Here is a 21228-nt window from a genome sequence, read left to right as displayed (position 1 = left end):
CGCCGTTGTTTTGTGCGTAAAGACGCAAAATCAAAGGCGCATTCGGCTTCGAGTTTTAGAAACAAGGTGGCATCAATTTAAACAGTAATTTTGAATCTACGGGAGGAGAAGAGAAGCACATTTAAGAAGCCACGAAGTCAGATATTTACACCTGCGATGTCTATGTCTATCCAACCCAAACCGTTAGTGTTAAGTAAAATATCGAAAATCTATTTGAGATCTGTGATTTTTAAAACAAGAACTGTGGACTAAATTACATTTAAATCCTAACAGGACTGCAGGATCATCTCACTCTTTGGAGTTCCTTCTACTCAGACAGTTTTCTGTAATCCAAAGTTTCTGATTTTTGGGTTGTTTTACACACCATCCCAAGGCTTCTATTAACTGAGCCCTGCCCATGACCTGATGCCCTCTGCTGCTTTTCACGTCCACAAGTCCCATTCTAGAAACACGCAGGAGACAACGGGACAAAAGAAGAAGGCAGTGGGTCCTACACTGCATATCTTCTGCTTTGGAGGAGGGGAGCATCTCCATTGTCCACACCCTGCAGGTGTTTAACTCCTCACTCTTTTTCTCTTGATCTGAATAAACCGGATCTACATCACTCGCAGCAAGTGACTTCATATTTCATGGCTGAAGTTTGTTTTAGTAACTTTCTGTATGTATATATAAAATAGATAAGACAGGAATAAAGACATAGCTCAGCTATTTGGGTGCCATCAGGCAGTGATTACATTTTCCATTTTTAAACAAAGGTGGGAAATCCAACATTAATCTCTGAACATGGATTTGAACCTAAGGTGTGATCATCATATCCCTCTCTGCCACTAAATACAGAATTGCCAAAAGGAGATTCCATTTTAAAAGAATATATATAGGGTTAGGGTTAGGGTTAGGGTTAGGCTCATTCCCACTGTCAGCCAGTTCAGCTGATCCTTTTAAACGTAGGATCCCTTGAATGAGTGGGAGAGTACTGCAGCCTTTCATCCATATTTCAGAGTTTACTCTGAAACTTGAATTTTTAATGGGCTGTAACTGGTATCCAAAACATGAATGGAAAAACATTCACATTTTTTACATGTTCATTTTTGTTATCCTCTCTCTTCTGGGATAAAAGAGTAAATATATATTTCTATACGATCGCTATATTTTGGCGTTTTTATACACATAAAAGCAATCTTAATCATGTGACTGTTCGAGGTTGACAAACGACACCATGCTCATGTCAAGTGCACTTCAGTACAACTTTTATTTCATTTTTTTGCAAATACACTAGAAATGTTTACAAAAGCACCGTATAAACATCTGTGCAGTGTAAATTGTCAAAACTAAAAATGAATATTACACCGAATTCATTTTGCACCTCACATGACAAGCGGGATTGTCATTTTCAGCAGCAAAACAAATTTTCTTAAAGTGGAAATGTCACTTCAGACCATTTGAAGAAATGAATTGAGTTTACACCCGGGAGCAAATTAAACAAAAGAAAAAGGACAGTTTAAAGGATGGTACGGCACTACTGCTCATCCCTGAAGGAGGGCTTCATTCATCTAGATATTTTTTTTTAAACTTTGCTCAGTCATCAAGATAATCAGCCTTCCAGAAAAATGAAACAGACAAAAAAAACAACTCCACTCCAGTTTGACAGAAGCAATGAATCGGCTTCAGAAACAAATGTACACAAATCTTTGAAAACACTAGCTAATTCAGTCTCGAGTAAGCTTTACAAAAAGGTTTACTGGGCTGAAATGATCAAAAGTGTGCTGAACTTTACAAAACAATTAAAAGGAAATGGTTCTACACAGGTGAAACTTGCAAGACAAGAGACATAAATATTCTGTGGCCCCTCAACACCCACAAATTATTCCAAAACTATCCAGTATTGCTTTTTCTTAAATAATACTGAGATTGGCTCTTAAAGAGCATTGAAATATTTATCTCGCTCCCACTTTTTGGTGGCGAAAAAGCAATACAACCCCCCCCCCCATGCAACCAACTTCTCACGATGCCTCGGCAGAAAGGCACAGACACACATCCGTTCACGAGACCACTCTGAATACTTCGCATCAGGTTACTGGTGGCACAATTTCTGGCACAAAAGGGGGAAACAAGTAGGAGACAGTTTTGTGGCACAGCTGTTATCACAGATGAGTAAACAAAGCGCTGGGGCAGATCTATGTGGGTTATCTTTGGTCAAGCAGGGATGAGCCAATGGGCATGAACTCTTGGACCCAACGGTGTAGGACTGATGGCTCAGGTACAGTTGAACAAACGGCGCAAGCAACCGCCATGTTTGCAGAACATGGAGGTTGTTTGCCTGTACAGTAGGTGATAATAAAAAGGCCTTTAGTGAATTGATTGTTAGATTTTTTTTGTTTTAAATAAAAAAAGGGGTGGTTCTACACCAGTGTTCTTAGTCGGGATGAGCCATCTGGTCTTCGAAGCTGTCCAAGTGGCTCTCCCCTTTTCGTATACCTCCATGCTGTTTACATATGTTATTAATAAAACCCTGGCCCGACCACAGCTGCGATATGATCAGATCATCTGCCAACAGATAAATGCAACGGACTTACAAAAGCATGATTATTCATTTTGACAAGTGACAGCGAGAGTCTGGCTTTGTAGCTTGTGCTCAGGTGTGGAGCGTGTTGGCAACTCAGATGCGAACAAAATGATCAACCCTGAAGTTAATTAGGAGCACAATCTGGTAAACACCACATACAGGACATACAATTTATATTGTAGTTATGGTCTTTTTCTTCGTCAGCAGCGATAACAAAATACAAAAGGATATCAAAAGTAGATCCCCCCCGCTTCAGAAAATCAAATAAGACTAAGTGTGAATGTTTGAAGTTCATTCCCAACATCTGTTTTTCCAATACTAGTAAGGACAAGTAATTGAAATGCATTGAACATATGGACCCACTTGCATTGAAATAACCAGGACAAAAAACAAACAATGAAAATTCACAGGTTGCCATTTCCGGGAAAAGTGCAGGGAACTTTGTTGACTACATCACGGTCTTAAATTCACTTCCCATTCACGACACCCACTGGGTTTGGTGCACGAGGAAATGTGCGTCGGACAGAGAAACAAAAAACAGGAAACAGAAGACATACAGTGATTCCAGTGATGCGTTTTCTTTTCTTTTTTTGTTGTCTGAACAGCTCCTTGGCAAATTGAATGTCCACAGAAAAATGCAGTCCTCCCTCCAACCCAGAGATTCCCCACACCTCCCCACAGCGCCCACCAAGGCCTGACAGACAGATCTGTACATACGAACAGGGAAGAAACAACCTGCGGCCTTAAATGGCGACTGTATTAGTAATCCAAATTGTGCTTTTCCTTCAAAGTAACAGTGTAGATGTGCAGGAGTGGTGGAAACCAGAACAACCGTCTTTCACACATCTAGAAGGACTGCTTGCTGGGTGTGGTAAGAGGTATTTCCAGAATTCCCCTTAAAAGATGTACAATAGTGACAAGACTACATGAACACACTTACTAAGGCAAAAGTTCTCATGTCTCCCTTGTAAGTTTTGCGGTGTTATTTTTTTTCAGCGTGATGGAGCCTACAAAGGTGCAGCTTTATGCAGCTAATGTTTTCGATGTAATGTTCTAATTGTGAGCATTTTAATGGGAAATAAAAAGAGGGTTTGTGACCAGTGGTCAAAATTGCAAGTATTCCAGGTGTGTCACACTACACTGTGCCTGCATATCCAGAAAAATAGTTGCCTATTGTCCTTCAACCCAGGGCACTGAAGTGTGAGATAAAGGCGCACAAACGCACACTTACTGATGCAGCAGGTGCAGTATGTGTAGGAGGGTGCACCTATTCATTATAGGAAAAACAAGGCAAAAATTAGGAATTGTCTTGGCTCAGATTTTTTTTTTTTTTTTATATACACCAAAGGGACATGTGAGTTCAGGTCATTTTTGTTCCTTTCTTACCACCCCCCTCCCATTTTTACACCCCACGGGACTTGTCGCTCGGTTAAGTCAGCAGTATTTCCGTTTGTTGGGGATTTTCCTTTTTTTGAAATGCTGTTAAGTTCAAGTTTTCTCCTCACAACACTGATGAGCAGGAACGAGTGAGACGGTGGCGACAGCCATCGCGGTTCGGGCCAATTCAATTCTTTAAGCCACAATAGCTGGCCCAGACTGGTCCGGGGTTCGGAAGTATAGAATGAAATCTTTATCCTGGCTGAACCGCTTCCCTCGAAATGTTTATGTCCAACCTAGACTGTCGTTTGGTTATGTTACAGGAGGCGAGTGGCAGGTAAGACAGAGGGGGCGGGGCGCAGTCATGAGTGCTTGGCGAGAAAAGCGGTGTCAGTGTTTACTGGAGCTTGTGTTCACCCACCCCCACCCTTGGGATAATAGAAAAGGCGCCTACTGTGTGTGAAACCCACCCATTGCAATACAACACCCATGTGTTGTTCCCTCAACCCCCTTCCTAAGCCTGGGGAGGCAGAACAATGATCAACACTTCTGGGCCTCCACTGGAGACATGGCAATGTAGGAGCCATTTCTTTTGGGCTGACTGGTTGCTGACTGTGACGGGTCGTCGGGTTTGTCGCTGACCTGAGTGTAGGCCGTTTCATCTTTCGTCGTCTGTCGGGAAAAAAAGGATGGTGTCAGTCGCAAAACATGAATTAATATACAACACTGACATTCAATGGGTTTGACTAAAATGTCCACAGTGAACCACAATAATCTAAAATATGCACCCATTCATGAAAACACCAATGCAGCAACGTTAAATTAACCTATTACACAGATGAATTATCTTAAACAAGTGGAAGACATCCCCCAAAAAAAGATGGATAAAATGATAACAGCAAATGAATGGATAATGAATTAAAAACAAAAGGAGAATAGCAACCAAGGCAAAAAATTAAGACTTACAGTCAAAGAATGAAAAGCTTCAGTAAAATCAATACGTTTTACTTCGCTCTAAAACAGAAAAGGGGAAAAAGGGGGTTACAGAAAATTAAACTTAGAACATGGTTAATACATTTCAAATTGCAATTAAGCATGTTTTAAATATTCATTCAATGTGGAGTTAGAGGCCTGTGCTTTGTGACTTTCTTGGAAAGATGGACAAGAACAGTAATAACAGACAAGATCCTCTCATCTGGCTCTATAACAATGATATATAACGTCTAAAATGCAAATAGTCCCGTCAAACTCTGCCTGCTGCCTGCTGCCAGTGCAAAAACTGAACTCTAATGATCTGTAAGGTGAGGCCAGGGCTCGGAGCAACAACCTCGCACTGTCAGAGATAAGGAGTCAACATTTGTGGGACATCATTGTCGGGGCTATTCCAGGTCAGTGCACCTGCTGTTGGAAACCAGCTACATCGACGCTACGTTTCCCAATACGAGGCCAGTTGTTAGGAAAGCAAGAAACACACCACTTGTCCCATAATTGTGGAGAAACTGCTCATGCCGACTTAGACTTTGACAAGAATCATGCAGTGTGTTAGTTTACATGCGCGTAGTTTGGGGTTAAACCTGCAGCCACCCAGGAAACATGCTTAAAATCATTTGACACACATTTCAGCATCAACTGTGGAATATATTATGATCTATATTAAGTATCGGCTGTACTACAGTCTGTTTCACCTATTCTGTGGACTAATGTCAGTGGGTTGCTCACACTTCAGTGGTTTAATACAAGACTCCAGGGCAATTCCTACCTTCTTCTGGCGGTTTCGGAAGAACAAGACCACAAGCACCAGCAGCAGGATGATGCCCATGCCCACAATTAGCAAGGGGAAGTTTGACGCGCACGTGACAATGCGGAGCAGCATCCTCATCTGGGAGGCTGAATCGTCATCGATGGTGGCCGTCTACAGTTAAGAGACAATTATCAATCATTTGCACCTCTTTTTTTTAAAGTGCATTTTATTCATTTTCTTTTAGTAACATACAGCAGCTGGTAAATCAGCATGGGAAACATCTTGCATAAAAATACAAAGATGACCTGACCTTTGACCTTATCTTTGCAATCTATATGAAGCCAGTCTTACAGTTGACACATAGTTTAGCCAGTTTGACCAGATCTCTTCAAAAATATCAAATTTCCTTCGTAGTTTGAATGCAATTCTTTCCATATAGTTTATTTTAAATAAATTTAAATTCATATCAATCTGCTCATTTATTTTGCGTCTCTTTGAACGCGTGAGCCTTTCGGACCGTGCTGGGTGGAATCCTCACCTCATTGACGAACATGATGGGGAAGATGGTCTCATTGATGAACCTGGTGCTGCTGCAAGTGTGGAGGACAGACAATGGCAGGTCAGAAAGGACATTTGTCTCACATGTGTTTAAAAAGGGAAATGGTGCAATACCAGAAGTGGGTCAGAGTTTAGCAGAGTTTAACTTACGGGAAGCCTTGGACTCTTTTCAGGATGATATTGAGCTGAGCTCTCTTGCAGGCACGAATGGGAACACCACTGGTCTAAATGGAAAAAACAAGACAGGGGATTTATTAATTTGCACATATTCATCACAATGTTTTGTTCATTTAATGTTTAGTTTGCTATATTTCCTCTTCTTCCTTTTAGCAGGAAGATGGTCAAACAAAAACAATGTGAATGGTTTGACTGTGCATCTTAAAAACAATCACAGCAACTTCTCATTTAGATAAGGACAGTGCTATGACAGGAGGACAAGGTTTGCATCAGTTCTCAACAATCTCTAGGGATTATAAATAATAGCCGTACCGGTTGCAGGTCAAGGTACGTCTCATGTTCATCCTTGTTGGGACTGAGCCCATCAATGGCGTTGATGTACATTGGATCTGCTTGATAAAAGTGGGGGAATGACACCACGATGGGAGCACCTTAAAAAAAAAAAAAAGATAAGAAAATGATGAGTCGGCAACCTGACATTTCTAAAAAAAAAAAAAACCCCAAAAAAACAAACAGACAAAATAGACCAAAAAAACCCCGAGAGATAAGATAGTGAAATTATCTCTGGAGGTTTTTGCAGACTTTTGAGTCAATACGGTGGGTAAATTTGGAGCAGATAGCGCAGAACATTGTGTGATTAAGGCCGTACTTTCAACACTTTTGGAGCTCAATCATCAAACCTGGCTCAGTTGAATAATGTGATAGTTTTTTAAACTGATTGTACATTCATACATGTGGTACCACTTCTACATGAGTGAAAATTCTCCATCAAGGTCCACATCAAGTCAAGCCACATGAGAATCTTGCCTTAAAAGACATTGCAGTTCCTCAAACTCACAACTAAGGCATTAAAATGCTACTGCAGATATTTTGAGACAAATGATTTAGCAGTTGCGACATTTCTTTAATGATTTTCTGGTTCTCTCACTAAAAACGCAGTGTCCTAGACAATCCCAAAAGTTATCAAGCGGAAATTACTCTATACTGTATATAAAACATGTATTTCCCAACTACAATATCTGTAAAAATAGTATACCGGTCATATAACGGTAGCATATCTTCCAGTAATCCTCTATTCTCCTGAGTCAGAATACTGATAGTTGTATCAGAGCAATCACTCCCCACTCAATGACCACCATAATCAGTTAATCATTGACCAGTGTATTGAGTAAAAGCCTGTATGCTCAAACAGTGGGAATGCCAGATACAAAGCTCAGCATGTCTGCTTGCTGTCAGGAATTATTTGGAGGGGTGACGGCACAGGAACAGGGTTGGGGGGGGGGGGGGCTTGGCAGTGATTTACCTTCTCGACAAACGCTGACTTTGAGCACCCCGGTGCCGAGACAATCTCCAGCTGGCACGCAGAAACCCTCATTAGTGGGGTTTTCTTTGGGACTCATGAGGACATCACTAGGGGGTGCAAATCGGTACGCCTGAATGCCTTTCACCTCTACGTCTTCCACATAGGCAAGATGGATTGACCTGAGATGACAGAAGGAGCAGAAAATAGCCGTTACGTGCCATACTTCGCACAATATCGTGGGACTGAGTAAAGAGATGACCAGTGCGTAAGTGCTTAATCATCCTAATCTGTAAAAATGTCACAACTTCCAGCAAACTAGACAATAGCCAGAAGTTCTGGGTGTGAACCTGCCTGACCTGGCTGACAAAGGTTTTATTACCACAGAAGCAGTTCCTGCCTACCTGCAGAGATCAGCGGCGAAGATGTAGAGCAACTCATTTCTGTTTATCAAAGGGTGGAAGACGGCTCCGTCCGTACCATTGATCATGTTGCTCTGACTGGAGGACCACCAGTTCATCTTCCTGTGGACAAAAGAGTCTATATCAGAACCTCAACCATTTCAAATTCAGCACATCCTTTTACTTTTGACATTAGAAGTGTAAAAAGGAAAGTCCTTGAGATGGTAAACTAGATGCCAACTAATAAATTGAATGGGTGGTGGTTTTCTATGAAACTAATTTCAGGCAGGAAATGGAAGGTTTCTCTTTTGACAACACAATGTCTTGAGAATCGTTACCTCATGCCGTTCCAAGTGTCGATTTTTCCGTAATCCAGATAATTTTCCACGCCAGTGTGAAACACAAACTCCCCTTCGTGCGTTCCATTTTTCTGGCAAAAGGTAAAAAAGTTAGTGAGAAACGTTCCCCAGCAATATCAAAAGATCAAATTACTAAGTTCATTGCACCTGCTGACTAATAACATTTGTAAAAAAAAAAAAAAAGGAGTCAGGACATGAGCTATATTTAAATTGTTAAAAAGTGCTGCCTTAAGTATCACAAGGCTGCTGTCGCTGCCATAAAAATGCATCAGTTGCAGTATAAACAGGAAATACAAGACACTTGATCCCCTTGTTGCTAATCTCACTTCTCGTGCGCGAGTCTTACAGACCCTTCAACTTGTCTGTTGCTTTGGTAACTACTAAAAACAATGTGCGGCTTTCCCATGGTGGATACAGCATAACTACTTACCTTCCACATCAACCCGAAATATTCATCCACTTCAGGCTTCATGGCGTGTAACTTTGTGAGAAGTGGGTCCTTGAAGCCCCACAAAACCTCGTGGACAGTGCGAGTCAGGAACAGATCAACACCTAGACTCTTAATGTACATAGAGATGGCAGTTCGCAGAAAGAAGGAGTAGGATGACAACTCATTCATCACCGCCTGTGGACAAGAATTTAAGAAAGAAAAAAGAAAGCAATGAGGGAGGAAGTTACTCGAACTGAAAAAATATTCTGTTCAGCAATAAATTACATTACTGTAACTTTTGTGATCAAGGGATGCCTGATGTCACAACATGGAACACATCCATTAAACTAGTGAGGAAATGTCTTACCACAAAAGGGATGTTGACGGTCCTCACAATGTCCACCTCGGGGTTACCCACTGACTTCTCAGGCACAAACACAAAACTCTTTGGGTTCAGAGCGTAGATCTTGGTGCCGTTCTCCAGGAAAGATATGTTTTCCCGTGGCCTGTATTCCCTGTGTGTGGAATAAGACATTCAGCAAGAGGTCTTGTTTTCATTTCACCCTGCAGTAACAAACTCAAATGTGCCAAATGCAAGATTCCTTACAACTCTCAGATGAGGCCAACCCACATATCAAACCCACCTGTAAGTATATGGTCCAATTTGTTGAACAGCTGCCTTCCTGCCTGCCAAGAATTCCTTAGGATTGGTAACATTGAAGAAGTAATACTCCATATAAACCGGTGGGGGTGGGTTCTTCCATGACTCGAACACTCGGCTCGCTTCCGTTAACGTGAACTCCTATTAAGAAAAATAAGGAAATCCCAATCTCAGTTTAAGGTGGTAAAAAAAACAGCAAAGACAAGTATATCCATCATACCTGAAGTCATACAAAGACTTTAAAGAAATAACTAACTGCTTAACTAACCATGAGAAACATCTGCTTCACTCAGCAGACCCACACATTCACATGTAGTGCCTGTTAAACCACAGGCATTCTGACATCTTCAATTCCATATAAACATTAACAAAGCTGTGGACGCACTGAGATAACCTTTCAAACATTAAATTCTGATTGTCAAGCTGCTGTCACTTTTGCTTTCTGCAGTCACATGGTCAGCCAGAGGTGCTGCAATAAAAGTTTGTAAAGTAAATAGTACAAAACATCTGTAAAGTGACTAAATAGTTGAAGTATCAATGTCACAGAAATCTACAGTGGTTATATGTTAAGATCTAAAAATAAAAAAAAGGCTGAAAATTGAAGGGAGTGGTGAGTCAGTAGCGTGACATAAGTCCAGTTGCCACATATATTTAAACATGAGCAATAGTAACCTTTAACCACACAATTTGAACAACAGCATGTGAGTTGAAGGCACTCAGTAGCCAGGAAAGCCAAGCAGGCATATCCCATTCTTTAAAGTTGGAGAGGTGAAATATCCACTGGTGTGTTTTGCATCTCAAGTTCCTAAAAACACTCTGTCCCCAGAGTACTGTCAACAGCTCTTGAAATGTTTTACATTGTCTTCAGCGTTTGTCCTTGAGAAAATATAGCTTATGGTGTGGGAGGCGCTTCCTGTTTAAGGTAAAACGCCCGCACTTCAAACAGGCTTGAACTATAGAATTGTTTTCCCAGATTTTCTTCAATAATCACTCTTACGTAACTTCAGAAAAAAGCGACGTTAGACCTCAGACAGCTCGACAAAAATAGCTGCTTTGAATGCCTTTACTGAATAGATGAACGAGTTCAATCATCCGGCCTGTCGGGGTATATAACACTATATGTACATACACCAATAGGGAAGTGTAACCTAGTAGACTAGTATGAGCTGTTGATTAAAAAGCAGAAAATTCCCAATAGGGGATGATTAGGATCAAGATTTTTTTTTCTCCAATCAGTTAAGGAGTTTACAAATTAAGGGCCCAAAGTGTCCTTTTTAAGTAATTTCCAATAACAATTTGTAGTCCAGGAACACACTGTAGTCCACTAGAACACCAAAAAATTACATCAGGTTCAGTGATGACAGATTACTTGTGTGGTAATTAATTAGTGGACTCTCCAGAGTGATGAGGTTAATTAAAAGCTGATGCGGAACTGGGCAGTCCAATGAAATCTGAAAGAAAAGGTTTCTGGCTTTATTCCTGGACCATGGAAAGACCTGACTCCATGTTTGCCAACCTTGAATATGGCCTTTAAAAAAGCTTCCATAAACCTTCATGACTCAAAAAAAAATAAGTAGAAACCGTTATCAGTGCAATCAAAAAAAAGGGGGGGGGATTCACTTGAAGGATTCTAAACACGAGTGACAGCGTGTAGCAGGACTTAGTGAACCAACATTAGGCAGACTTTGGGTGTGGCTTGACGTGCTCCTGCGTGGGGGAAAAAAAAAGTGCATTTTCAGACCTGACAAAAAATAAATAAATAAAAAGACTGCAATTAACTAGGAACATTTGGATCTAAAAAAACAAACACTGATTAACCAGCGGCCTCGTTTTTGAACATTTCAGGGTGAACCCATCGCACTACCTTGAAAAGTTTCCTCCCAAAAACAGGGCCAGAGGAGTGGCATGAGTAGGCGTTTTGTGTTCGGCTCCCTGGCCTGAGCACAGCGACTCGGGATAGGCAGAAGGTGGAACAACAAGCCACTACGAACTGCTTGCAGGAGAAAAAAAATCATGCCTTGCAGCAATGGAAGTCTGTTAAATTCCTCTTATGGCTAACACCTTAAGTCACACCCAAAGCGGACGAGTCCTGGAGGCAGCTTTTGCATTGACCAGAAAATCATTACAGAGAACCTAAATATATTTTGGCATCCGTTCAACACGTCCCAGGCTGCCTCATTGAACGAGGTGACTGTGGGGAGGGAGGATTAGCCTCGTTGTCATTTCACGTAATCACCGGCCACATCAGAATTAAGGCCCACAATGCTGAACTTTGAATAACACTTTTAATTTGGAACCCCCGGGATGCTGCAAATGAGACCCAGACCTAGATCTTAACTCCAGGAGGAGGAAACCGTTTAAGTGTGGGATAGTGTGCGGCTACTTGGAGACTTTTCCACCTCCCCTTGTAGAAAGAAAGGGCAGACTTCCAAAGTGCACATTATTAGTGAGACCATCCAAAGCAGTGATTCATGTCAGTGTGAGGAATGCAAAGCATTTAAAAAGGATCTGCTGGCTGGAACAGGGTGTCAGATACCAACGTCGCCGCATAAGCAGGCTGCCGCCCAATTACTTCAATGCGCCTCAGAATATAGGTTTTCTAAACTGTGCTTACTCATAATTCCCAAGAACTGCCAATGCATCACAGAGTTGAAGGTGATTTTATTTTCAAATTTTTCAAGGAAACCCTTCTGCAGCGGGGAGGAGTGGAACTGACAGTACCGTATTTCGAGTGATATCCTGGAATAAACTACCTGTTCTGAGGGACTGGCCATCAAATTACTGCAGGAGGGGATGCTGGAGTTTAAGAGGGGCCGATGGCTTCCAGTCACTCCGCTCCTGCCAAACGACTTTGACTTTTCCCTGCCTGGATTCAGGGGGATCTCCTGACATGCCTGGCCCTCACTCCCTTCCCCCACCCCTCCAGACCTGACCACCTCCCCCCTTCATCACCACGACCCGTTAGTAGTTAAGCCCAGATTCCTACCACTACTACTACGAATCCTACGACCACGATCCGACCATTGAGAGGTCACCTAAAGAAGTGGGCCACCAGGTCACACGCACGCTGTCGTGTGGAGAATAAACGCGGGTCTGGATGAATTAATGGTGCGTTTTCGCAGCGCGCCCATCCGGTTCTGAATTGCGGTCGTTACAAAAGTCACGAATGCTGCGGATCCCTGCAGGGGTGTTTGAAGGACAGAAAATGGAACAAACGTGTTAAATGAACCTTTAGGTGGGCTTTAAAGATGCCACAGTGCTCAATGTCGCGTCCAGGCGCAAGCTTGGACGAATGAACATGCAGTATTGGAACTTAGGACATCAGACGTCACATAACCTCGAATCATGCGGATTCCTTTACAGCAAAGAATAACGTGTCCGTCCCGCAAAAGATAATGAAAAAGGGTGTAAAATAAAAACATTCGCACACACGTGCTGATGAAAAAGAGCCAGCAATGAGGTCTGCTATCATCGGGATGCTGCGCGCTCGGGATGCATCTGCAGGTTAACATTAAAACCCCGAAATGTGACAAAGTGCAGAAATGTGGAAGCGAAGATCACCTGTGACATCACTGACACAAGAGCGTACAGACGACAACTGACCTTTTTCAGCCTTTCGTGGATCATTGTTTGGAAGACTTGAGCCACGACCAGGGCGATCCCCCCGATCAGGAGGAGAGCGCTGACGATGCCGGTAGCGTACATGGCAGAACATCTCCGCGTCATGATGCCGGTCCTCTCTTTACGGCTTCCCTGAAGTCGAGGATTAAAGTTTCACCCCCCAAAAAAGAGAAAGATAGCTAAGTTGGAGAAAGGTGCTTGTTGGGATCCGGCGTGTCCTGAGCAGCAGACTGAGGGGGGTTTAACTACTCTCGTAACCAGTCCGGAGTGACGACGAAGCTTGAGTAAAAACACAAGCGAAGGCCCTTAAAATACGTTGGCACTTTTAGGTTAAAAAAATATTACACATATATACACGTTAACCTGGCTGGCACGTACAAAGAGGGAGATGTGTGCTGCTCGGGTTCGAGGGTGAAGTGTAAGCAGCAGCTCTGGGCAGACGTGAAAGAGCTGAGTCCACTTCCTCCCCTTCCCCTCCGCTTTAATGAACTCGGTCAGGGGAGAAACGTCGTCTTGGGGCGGTGGCGTGGGCGGTGGGTGTGTATAAAAAGCGTCGACCGAGCCTTTCTGACACGGTTGATGTCAAACCTACTGCAAAGACTCTCGTCGCCGAGTTATCTTTGTTTTAAAAACTGCGTTGTTCTGCGCCGTTTGACCACGATTTCCCCTTTTCTTCCCATAAATCGTGGCTTTGGTGGCGATCCTGTCTGAGCCCGACACACTTGGGTTGTCAGCTACAGTCGTGATTGGGGAATTTGGGTTACAATTGTGCTGAAGGGGGACACTGTTGTTGTCTAATGTTAATATTAAAAGTTAAACAATACGCACATTAGTTTCACGCAGCACGAGCAGCCGCGGGCACCTAAAGTTGAACACGCGGGGTCTCCTTAAATAAACGCCGCGTGGACATGAATAATGTGCCATTCAAACGACCAACGATCGTTGACGCGAGCGCTTTGTGCAACCGGCTCCAGCGCTGATTGGCTGCTGCCCTCACGGACCACCGTCTCGAGACCACCCCTTCGACGCGCTGATTGGTCAGACGCTGGTGTGTAGATGTTGAATTTGATCGACTGATTTCGGGGCGTGGCCTCTTTAAAGGAGGCCCCGACAATGGCTCGCTGTCTGCGCGAGAACAAACCGAAGGATCTAAAGCTGCCACAGAAGAACTGATGATGTTGTGGAGCGGTCTAAAAGGCCTGCTCAAATGATCAATTGTGTTATTCCCTTTCAATGAGATGAATGTCATTTCGTCATTCTTGACAGAAGGGAATTCATCCAAGGTACAAGGTGCTTGTTTTCGATTCTGATGGTTTCAAGGAATGCAAGATAAAGGAAATGTTGACATTCTTTGCACACTTATCTATGTCGTCTTCTCGTGGTAATAAACCAGCAATATGCATTGTCTTTATCAGAGAATGGTTTGTTTATTTTGCATGTGTGCTTTGTGCAAAGGCTGAACTGTAATTAGTTTGCATTGCAGTACTCGTCTCTATTTTGTCGTGAACAAGGTGCAGCCTCCTGGTCAAACAGGATTTGGTGAAAGAACACTGAGTAAAAAATTAAAAAGGCTTAGTTAACCAATATTTAATAATCCATCATTGCACAGTAGTCACCTATAAATTTAATGTTTCTGTTATAAATCTGCATATTTGGAAATGTGTAATTAATCCCAGGTGATAAGAACACGGTGTTTCAACAGGGTGAAGACAAAAATGACTTTGCCGTTACAAAATGTGTTTCTCCACAGTAAACAAAAGCATCTGTAACTGCTACTTTTATCTTTGGTCAAATGGCCAACTAGAAAAAAAAAAGCACCAAGACAGCACAAACCACCACCAAATAGGAAATTACCCTAAATATGGTGATTTCAACCTGTAGTACATATATGTGTATGTATATACATATATGCGTATTTATATACATACACATATATATATACACACTATATAGGCAGTAGTAATACATTAAATTTGTTTATTTTAAGTTCACAGTCTCAAAAACCATCTAGAATCCACATCACCAGAATTGAATTGTCTGTTCTCTGGCCCACTATCCATTATTAGCATTTCCTGACAATTTTATTAAAATCTGTTCATAAATTTTTGTTATTTTGCAAACAAACATGCCGACTGTCACAATGGCAGAGGTGAATACGCATCGTTTTGACTTTATAGGAATAAGCGTCCACATAAAATATTCAGCATTCCAATAACAGAACCTCTAAACAGAAGTCAATTGTGACCTATTCGTCAAACATGATAAAGAAAAACATCGTCAAGACATCAATTTTGAGCCTAATCTGACAAATGTAACCACAGAAGCAAGATGAAAGATTTTTCATAACTACAAAATTTTTTGTTGCACCTGATTTGCAAAATCGCCCAGCTGTCCGAGGGCCTCAGTGGAAGGATCCTTATCCTGGGGAGAAAATGAAGGCGCTTGGGGAGGGGTCTGCACGATTGACATGATTTGGGATGGATTATTGTTCAGAATACACTAACAAGTCAACAAGTTGTGTATTTGTTTTAATCACAACTCATAGTCGTTTTGAAGTTAAGTGATATCGGTACAGACTAGTGACCTTCAGGTTAAGGTAAGTTGAGGCAGGAATGCAAGAGTAGCACGAGTCTATAGTTTACTTTATGATCAAATCTCCGTGACTTTGATCTTTGGAAAATAAGGATCAAAGCCTCAGATCATTTGATCATCAAATCGTCAATGATCCCATCACCACGGAGGGAGCCAAATGGGTCTCGACCCTCTCCGGTGGTATCGCTGGACTTTAACCTGCAGCGCTTTCCTACACCTCCATCTCACAAAAGTAGGGATCAAACCATAAAGGAAGGTTTCGTTTTGAACTATACCTTAAAACCACATAAAGGCTTTGAAACACAAGGAACACAAAAAAACAGAAATTGTTAGTCTCAAACAGTGAAGAGAAGGTAACAGATATTTTTAGGAATTTTGTACTTTTCCCCTTCACGCAACCACTAAGGGGCTTGCATTTCAGTTTTCAATCTGCTGCCTATCTTGGTTGGAATGTTCTTTGTAATTTACTTTTACCAAAAGCCAAAGGCGACTTTTACCTCAGCGAGTCTGGCACTTAAGGCATCTTGCCAGTTGGCGCTGCTGGGAATTATGGCATCCCTTATTTACAGTAAACAGCTGCTGCTGCTGGTGTCGTGTGTGTGTGTGTGTGCTTTTAACCAGAATTCTCTCAGATGAGATGATAAAGATGTTGCACAACTCATTCAAATTCCTCATTGGCTGCTTCATCTCTGGGTTTTGATCCTGCTACAATAAGACCTCGTGCACCGTAAAAGACAGATTGAAAGGTGAACGCGGTCATTGGGCCCCCCTCTTTCGTAATCCATTCATAAATAAAGTGGGACAAAAGACCACAATTTTCCCCAGGATGTAATATACATCATATTCTTTGATGTTGCTAAGTGGAAGGAACTGGCTAGGCTGGGCTCTTAACATTAATGTAGTGGAGTTTTACCTCATTGTGCTCCCCCTTATATGGCAGTCCCAGAGGATGGGGCAACAGGCGGGGGGCAGCATCTGTTCAAACAAGTGAAGTAAAAAACTGCTAAAGAAAATCATCAGGGGGGAAGGATAACAGCCAAATAATGCGGGGACATTGTTTCTGCCAAAGAAAAGGCGGGAGGGTGAAAAGGGGGTAGAACCTTTGTAATGGCCTCTTTATATTTGGTTAGCAGAGCAATGATGATTTTTTTTAAAAAACTTGTCATCCCACTTTGAATACCTACAAAATCGATATACTGTATTTGAATATATCTATGCAAAGCACTCTGAAAGTTTTACACACAGAATAACTTTGGGCGGGTTCCAGTGAGCTCATAACACTTTCCTGAAAATGTTACATGAACCCTCAAATTATGGAATTATCTATAAATGAACATTAAATACAGTTTTAATGAGTGACTTTGGAAACTGAATGTTTGACCTTTTTTGTTGACGTTTTGGTCCAAAACATCTATCACGCATGCAAATTTGTAGTGTGATTCGGAGTCGTTTGGGGTCACATTCCATAGAGAAAACAACAACCATGAGTTTTCGGCGTTATTTACAGAGAAACAACGCAACACTGTTAGCTCACTGAAAGCGCGTAGCTTCACAGAGTCATGGCTAATGTGTAGTCATAACTGATAATGTTTGGCGGGTGGATGTGTACTTTGAAATGGCCAAATTCACAGTATGTGTGTTCTATCATGCAAAACTACACTATCAAACAACACGCACTATGCAAACTATGACCTACCTGCTTTACACAGGAGCAGGATGTTTAAAATTGCATCCTCTTGATCTAAAAAGTTATGACAAATAGTTTATAAAAACTGAACCTACTGCTCACTTTCAGATGTGGAAACAACCCACAGTCCACCAGTCGCATTCCATCATCTCTTCTTATCTGCAGCATTTTCGTCATTAAGCACATTAACTCTGTAAACACTGCATGCCATAGAGCGTGGAGTTTTCCTCCTACAGGACACACATCAAAGACAAGCCTGGGATGAAATATTTGGTCTTCGTAGTTTCAAGGCTGGATGCTCTGTAAGGCCAGAGGCTGATACACAGGCAGAGATGTGGACACAGGCGCCTGCTGGTTTAAAAAATGGAGGAGCAGACTTGACCAAAGTTCTGTACATATAAAGAAGTTACAGTACAGTACATTGTGGTGCCCTCACACCAAACACTTTAACATATTTTTAATGGTCTTAAGATTTCCTGTTGCTTGTTGAGGGATTAGGAACAGAAAGATGCTGGGAAAACTTCAACAGAGGCCAGAAATTAAACCAAATATTTTGTTGATGTGATTAAATTAATCATTTTAATATTTTGCAGCTATTTTTAAAAAAAAACAGTAAAATGAGGATGGTCACTGTCCTGAAATTCCACATACGGCTTTTCTGTCCCGCAGCACAGCAACAAAAGTTCTTTCTGTGACTATAATCCTCTCCAAGGAGAGTATGGATTGACCCCAACATAAATTCAGTGCAATGCACTCTTTCCATAGCACAGGCTGGCTCTGTTTGCATTAATCACCTTTAGTGAAAAGCCTTGCCAGTCCTCCCTCACTCTACTCCCCCAAGCACAGGCAGCTGAGTAAGTAACGTAGCCGTGCTTGGCCATTACTTATGTGTGACTGTGATCTGATCATTTAAACTATTTATACTAATGATCATATTTTAAGACACTCTCAGACATGAATACTATATCTGTCCATTTTATTGACTAAGACACAGAAAAGTTTTGGTTGAATCGGCCTAGTTGGCACACTGACTGCATCGAACCTTTAAATTACAGAACAGTAGTCAACGTTGTCTGCAGTGTAAAAAGGATGGAACCACTGTGAAATGTTGAATATATTGTTAGAAAACACAATAGGCCAATGCAGTCTAATTTATATACAGGTTTAATTTATATCTGACTTCTACAGAGAGAGGCGCACATGGTATCTCTTTCTCCTCTGTCTCCATGTGCACAAAGACAAGGCAGAGTCAATCACCATGGTTACTTTCTGTGTTCTTGTCCCTCCAAGACCTTTCTTGCGATTCCCAGGAGCAGCCTTGTCAGGTGTTGCTCAGAGAGGAAACCCAGCACTTTAATTTAGGATCACTTTTTACTCAGTCACTCTAATATCCATATCAAATATGGCATTAGAATACTGGGGTTAGGTTTGTGGTTAGGACATAAGAATACTGCTCACAGAGTTTTTCCAAAGTTTGTTCTTCACTTTCACACTAAAGTTTACATCAGCAAATGCCAATAAAGTGGTCAAAAGTGATTATTATGAACAAAGGATGTAAAAAAAATATATATATATCTTTGCGGTTATGAAGCTATGTTAACAAAGGAGCAGTAGACAATATATCTATTAGGTTATATAGTGCACATATTTTTAAAATTAATTTATTAACGTTTTAAAAAATCATATCATTAATGGCTAAAAGGGTCTCTCTAAATTAATTTGTTGACTGCTTTTTTTTCGAGTGACTGGCATAATTTAGATATGTCATTGCTCAATCCTAAATTTGATCTTCACGCATATGTTTTCACAGAAATGTTCTTCACCAGCCCTGCTGTCACCATGATGGGCAACCTCCGCTGTTTATTTACAGCAGTTAAGTGATGGGCAGACCATAATATTCCTTTGTCCACCTAGGCGGGGTTTGTTTCCCACCATTCAGCTAATGTGTTTTGTAGGAGACGACAATTATTTTTCTTCCCACGTGTAGGGGGAGGAAAAAAGTTTCAGGAATTCCAACAAGAGACTCCCTATAAGCTGGAAAATACATCGCTTCAACTCCCCAAAGAAATTGACCTGAAACAGTTTGAAATGAGCGGAATATTTGTTCCCACCCTGCTTAACCTTCCGGGCCCTCAGGCTTCCGAACAGAAAGTTTTGCAACAATCTACACATTGTCGGGGTTGACAAAGCCAGCTCACAATTTAGTCTCACCCATTTAAATATGAGGTGAAAACTGAGGTGGTGTGATCTTAATTTAATAATGAAATAACATTCATACGGTGGAGTTTTCAAATTAACAGTAATTTTGTTTGAAAAATGCTGGGCATTTAGACTTCATATGATGTACAAGATGAGTTCAATGTGCAAACAAGAAAATATTTAAAAAAGGTTCTGTAATGACCTGGCTAAGTGGGGTCAATAGTGATTGATTATAATCAGTTCCTTAGTTCCGTACATCCTCTGTGGTGTATTTCCCAACATTCTACAGGCAGTAAACATTTGTTAAAAATGGCAATGAAGCCCTTTTGGAGTGCAAAGGCTGCGAGCTGCCAGACGCCTCAATTTCTCCGCAAACAATGACGTTTCCCGTGTATCACACAGGTTTCCCTTATTTATATCCTGTTAGTGAAATGTAGAAAGTCTCTAGAGGGACATTAATATTGTCCTTGTTCTTTTTTCCTGTTTAAGAGTGTGTCTAATAAATAAATAGTTTGATCAAAAAACTTGGCTGAGGTTATTTGGTTTTAATGTACCGGTAGATAATTTGATAATACTTCTGTTTTTCCAAATCAGCATCTTTGTGAGTCGCTGCATTAGCTTTAAGGCTACTCACGCGCCATCAAGCGCATTGTCCTAGTGCCATAAGGCCATCCACATTCTAATATTTACTTGGATTTTTTTTTTTTTTTAAGGGGCTGAGCTTTCCAAGTCAGGCCATATTCCTCCAACCATTTAGAGAGGTTTGCAGACAATGACGAAGTCTGTTTGTCCTTCAGGATACTTTAACGGGAAATCCCTCCGAAGTGAAAAGAAAGAAATTGACCTTGGCTAAAACAAAACAAAAAATGTTTAACCTTTGCAAGTATAGGCAGTACCGAAAATGCTGCACCGAAAACAAAAGGGCAGGAACCGAGAAAATCACTTACCGGTAATTCAACCAAAAAGATGGTAAATGTAGGTTTAAGATGCTTCTTTATAAATATATATTACCACAAAGAGACCGCAGGAAAGCATACTACCAGTACTGAATCCTTGACATTCTGTAAAGAAAGGTGCACCTGGAATGATGTCATCAGTGCACAAATTTGAGTGCAGTTTACCACGATATTGCCATTCTAAACAAATCTAGCCCTTCCCCGTTTGCCACACCAGAACCTGGGAAGTTTGTCCCCTCACGTGAAGGTTAACACTGGAGAAACTTCAGCCAGAAACACTAAAACAGGTCTTGGAGCTATTTCATAGCAGAGTCTCCACCAAACCCGCTGCAGTTTGAGCGCTGGTCTCGACACACGTTCAAACACTTGACTGGAAGCTGCAGACTTACATGAAACACGTTCCACTGTGACCATTCCTCAGAGGGATCAGACCCCAATGATGTAACACAGCCGTGACTCCCTGATTTACTGAAAGGGTTGTGTTGTTGTTGTTGTTGCCGCTGCAGCACCATCATGAGTGTCAGAGCAGTCCTGTGACAGCACGAGGAACATATAGGCACGAGGAAGAGGTTCGAGTCAACAAGAGCCATAAAAAAAATCCATTCA

General features: G+C 41.6%; 1 protein-coding gene across 3 annotated transcripts; it reads right to left on the bottom strand.

The window, feature by feature from the left end:
• Window positions 1-1225: 1225 nt before the first annotated feature.
• Window positions 1226-14020, bottom strand: scarb2a (scavenger receptor class B, member 2a). Of its 3 annotated transcripts, XM_057034006.1 has the most exons (14): window positions 13567-14015; window positions 13171-13467; window positions 9551-9708; window positions 9274-9421; window positions 8907-9101; window positions 8456-8547; window positions 8121-8240; window positions 7720-7898; window positions 6729-6847; window positions 6390-6463; window positions 6220-6271; window positions 5700-5852; window positions 4907-4954; window positions 1226-4612 (listed from the first exon to the last, which is right to left on the bottom strand). In XM_057034006.1, the coding sequence occupies exons 2-14, from the start codon at window positions 13291-13293 to the stop codon at window positions 4481-4483; spliced, it is 1593 nt and encodes a 530-aa protein (XP_056889986.1). In that variant the 5' UTR covers window positions 13294-13467; window positions 13567-14015; the 3' UTR covers window positions 1226-4480. The 3 variants fall into 3 exon arrangements, with proteins under 3 accessions (XP_056889986.1, XP_056889985.1, XP_056889987.1); XM_057034005.1 differs by having other exon boundaries at window positions 13171-14015; XM_057034007.1 differs by lacking the exon at window positions 4907-4954 and having other exon boundaries at window positions 13171-14020.
• Window positions 14021-21228: the final 7208 nt, after the last annotated feature.

The sequence above is a fragment of the Takifugu flavidus genome, chromosome 5 (assembly GCF_003711565.1).
Source record: "Takifugu flavidus isolate HTHZ2018 chromosome 5, ASM371156v2, whole genome shotgun sequence".
Lineage (NCBI taxonomy): Eukaryota > Metazoa > Chordata > Actinopteri > Tetraodontiformes > Tetraodontidae > Takifugu > Takifugu flavidus.
The sequence above is the reverse complement of the archived record's forward strand: the minus strand, read 5'-3'. Positions and strand labels throughout refer to the sequence as shown.